Source organism: Sesamum indicum, linkage group LG4 (genome assembly GCF_000512975.1).
Source record: "Sesamum indicum cultivar Zhongzhi No. 13 linkage group LG4, S_indicum_v1.0, whole genome shotgun sequence".
Taxonomy (NCBI): Eukaryota; Viridiplantae; Streptophyta; class Magnoliopsida; order Lamiales; family Pedaliaceae; genus Sesamum; species Sesamum indicum.
This window is the reverse complement of record NC_026148.1, coordinates 16,632,236-16,636,221: the sequence shown is the minus strand read 5'-3', so window position 1 is coordinate 16,636,221 and position 3,986 is coordinate 16,632,236. Positions and strand designations below refer to the sequence as shown.

Sequence of the window (3,986 nt, the reverse complement as noted above, 5' to 3'; positions counted from 1 at the left end):
AATATCCTAAATGCACCGGAAACTCCTGTTGTTACACTTAAACTCTTCAACGTCCAAAACTATTAAGAATTCTACTTACTTCAATTCAACCCACAAACCCTCTCACCCAATTAGCGTCAAGCCAACCCATAAAGACTCTTACTCAACCACAAACAGATCCACTCCTTTTGAAAATTAATTCCTCTTGCTCCTTCCAAACTCACCCAAGCTTATACAGACATGCCAGAAACTTCTATGCTAAATCAATCAGCACTCAAACAATTTCTTCAAATTCTCCATATATTTAAAAATCAAACTTCCATCTCGATTATGTCATTGAAAAGACTGGATCAACAAACACGTCCAAAGTGATTCAATTGAGATGACAAATATAGTGATTGATCAAAGGCACAACAGGATCTATCAAAATCCACAAAAAACTTAACAATTTCATGAAGACATCCTCCTCTGAACAAAGTCACTTACATACAAAATATACCACAAAAAAGAGCCCTAACCAATTTCTCACAAATTGGCTACATAAAATTTTTCATAAATTTCATCATTTTCTTATTTGATTGGGGAAGTAACGCATACGAATTCAAAAATATTCCCAATAAAAATTGTCATCTATTGGTATTATATTAAAGTCTTCCAATATTTTCTACTTAAACCAAATGAAAAGAATGTCTTTTTACTTTATGTCTTCTTTCATATTTTTTTTATATTTTACATTTATATATTTTATATATTTTTGAAATAGTTAGCCACATTTGGACACGGTATCCGCATGCATAATTCTTTTTAAATATTAATTTAAAATTAATTATGTACATATTTATGACTTCTGAGTGTGTCGTATATACTAAATAAGTAATGATTGGCCTAAGAAATATATATTTAGTGAGGATAAATATTATATTTGGTCCCTTAAGTTTTTGTTTAAAATTATTTTGATCTCTCAAGTTTATTTTTTGGCTTTAGCATCCCTAAATTTTAATATTTTATCTCAATTTGGTTCCTCTAACCATTTTTTCGCGAAAGTATGGACAGAGTTTAACTTGTTGGAGGGTAAAATTATCAATTTAAATTTGATTTTATCACTTTAATTCATTAAGTTTATTAAATTATCAAATTAGTCATTTTTTAGAAAGAACTATTTTTTTTTTATATTTTATATGGTGAATGATGTAATTATCTTGTATGAAAAATAAAAATTTTGAACTCTCAAAAGTGACCAAAAAATCAAAATTATAAATAAATTTTATAAAACTTATCTAATCTAAAAATATAATAAAATAAATTAAGTTGATTTTTTAATCTATGTCTAATAAAATTAAATCTTAACAATGTTATTAAATATTAAGCTATGGTTTTGAAGAAAAAGTTGGTGAAATTTACTTTTAATTAGATTATTTGATGAATTTTAAATATATATAAAATTCATTTCAAGAGGTTTCCTAAATATATAGTCACATTTATAGAAAAGGATTTATATAAACCTCTTAAAATGAATTATATATAGTATGTGGAATCCACTAAAAACTCCAATTAAAAAGCATATTCTATCAATTTTTTGTTCGAAAGTCCAACCATTTAATAAATATTATTAAGAATTAAATTTTTTAGACTTATATTTAACTCTTGAAATAAAAATTATGTACTTAGGTTTTTTTTATTATATTTTCATATTAGATAAGTTTTATGAAATTTATTCATAATTTGGGTTCTTTTTAACTACTAAAAAAAAGACTATTTATTTTAAGTTACACAATATATTATTATTCTATTTATAAGAGTTTAAAATTTTCATTATTCACATAAGATAGTTACAACATATCATTATAAACAATATAAAAAATTTATTTCTTTCACAATAAGAAAGAATTAATTTGACAATGTTACAAATTTAAGGGACTAAAGTGATAAAATTAAATTTGTTGATCATTTTATCCTTTAAAGAGTCGAAATTCACTCACATTTTATCGAAAAATGGTAAGAGGGACCAAATTGAGACAAAAAATAGAATTTAAGGACGTTAAAGTAAAAAAAATGAACATAGATTATTAACTTTCCACTCCAAAGGCCTTCAGGGGTATAGTAGTCTTTTCCTCTCCAAAGCTGAGGTTTAACTGACTTGAAATGAAGCGAGTACCAGTGGGTTTATCATCATCATCTCCTTCTCCACGACTCCTCTCAACTCTGATTTCTCACATCTCAACAATGACGTCCGTGGCCGTATTACGCCATGCGCCCCTCGTACGTGCCGTACAGTCGCGCGCGCTAGCAATGGCCTCCAGCAGTAGCAGCGTACGCACCACCCCTGATGTTGCCATTCCTTCTGTGAACAAGAATAACCAAGAGTCTCGCGTGCTCCTCGGCATGTCCGAGCAAGACCTGCAGCAACTTGCCCTTGATTTTGGTCAGGTATGCTCGAGAACGATGATGAATGATTATTGTATGTTTTCTTCAAAGATTGAAGTTTTTGGGTTTGTTGTTTTTTCTTTTTATTTATGGCAGCAAAAGTACAGAGGCAAACAACTGCATCATTTGTTGTACAAGAGGAAGGTTAAAGAAATTCAGGATTTTAGTCACTGTGAGTACTTTGTCAGCCAATTTTTTATCTGAATGCATTAAAATTGCGATTAGATTGAAGGATTTAAAGTAAGGGATTTTAAATTCACAATAACAAATTCTTTGAACTTTTTTTGTTAAAATTATGTTATAAAGTATTTCAAAATATTTGAACTAACGGTTTTGAATTATATTTTGTGACCTTATAATGTATTTCAAATTCTGTATTAGCGTAAGGGATATTGGGTTCGCAATAACAGATTATTTGAACTTTTCTGTTTTTATGTTATAAAGGATATCAAATTCTTTTACTTACTATTTTGAATTATATCTTGTGATGTTATAACGTATTTCAAATTCCTTTAATATGGAGTAATTTGGAATTCTTTCCTCAAATCCTTCATTGAATTCAAATAGCATAATTGAATTTGGCTTGGGACTTTGTATAAGAAACTTGTGTTTTTGGATGAAGCAGTGCCATTGACATTCAGGAACGAGCTGCAGGAAGCGGGATGGAATGTGGGTAGGTCACCTATTTATAAGGAAGTCACAGCTTCTGATGGAACAGTTAAGGTGAAAAATTTAGTGGCATTATGTTCTTATTTTCATTACTCCGAAAGAGGAGCCTACATCACTGCAATGGGAGATTAGGCTTTCGATGATGATAGTGTATATTGACTTCCTGTGCATATATGCAAAGGAGATTTCTAAGTATAGCAATGTACTAATTTGCATTGACTGTATTATGCGGTTCAAAAGTTCTTTGTCAAAGGCTTCAGCATTTACAAAAACGAATAAAATTACTTAGGATGCCTGATTCTTGATTATCACATTCTTCAAATCAACTCATATTGGAAAGCAGAGGAAGCCCTGATAAGACATCGACCTAGGACTTTTACCAATAACACTTCTCATCTTGTTTTTCGGTACACTCCTGAAGACAATCAACTTTGAAAAGAAGGCATTGCTTTGCCTTTTGTGTTTATCAGCCCATGGCTCCATATCTTTTTTTCCATTGTTAGCTATTGGACTCTGTCACATGGCAATTCTCAAACTAGTTCCAAATGATCGACAGTTGAATGCGTACCTTCCCACTAACCATTCAAATGATAGGCCATTCATGCATGCTGGACCAAAGTGCTAAAAGTATATTTGTTGATCATATGTACTTCCATGGGTTTGGGTGTTTGGCAGCTGATATTCCTATCTGGACATCTATGCTCAGGGACTTCCTCAGAATTAAGGACATGCAATGCTCATGGTTGGGTAATAACGATGCCAAAGGGCTAAAGGAAAATGATTGTTGCCAAAGAATTTCTAGAAAATAGCAAAGACAATGGTGATGTTGAATTTGTGAAGATGATGGGCACAACATTGTTAATCATTCTAAAGAATCAACAAGGCATTCTAGTCTGTGGCCTGCAACCGGTTGT

General features: G+C 30.8%; 1 protein-coding gene across 1 annotated transcript in view; it reads left to right on the top strand.

Moving 5' to 3' along the window:
• Positions 2,122–3,986, top strand: part of LOC105161275 (probable dual-specificity RNA methyltransferase RlmN) — an 8,946-nt gene continuing 7,081 nt past the window's right edge. Inside the window, exons 1-3 of the mRNA XM_011078915.2 lie at positions 2,122–2,406; positions 2,500–2,575; positions 3,029–3,126. Of these exons, the coding sequence (XP_011077217.1) occupies positions 2,122–2,406; positions 2,500–2,575; positions 3,029–3,126 (459 nt within the window). The remainder of the gene's footprint in view (positions 2,407–2,499; positions 2,576–3,028; positions 3,127–3,986) is intronic.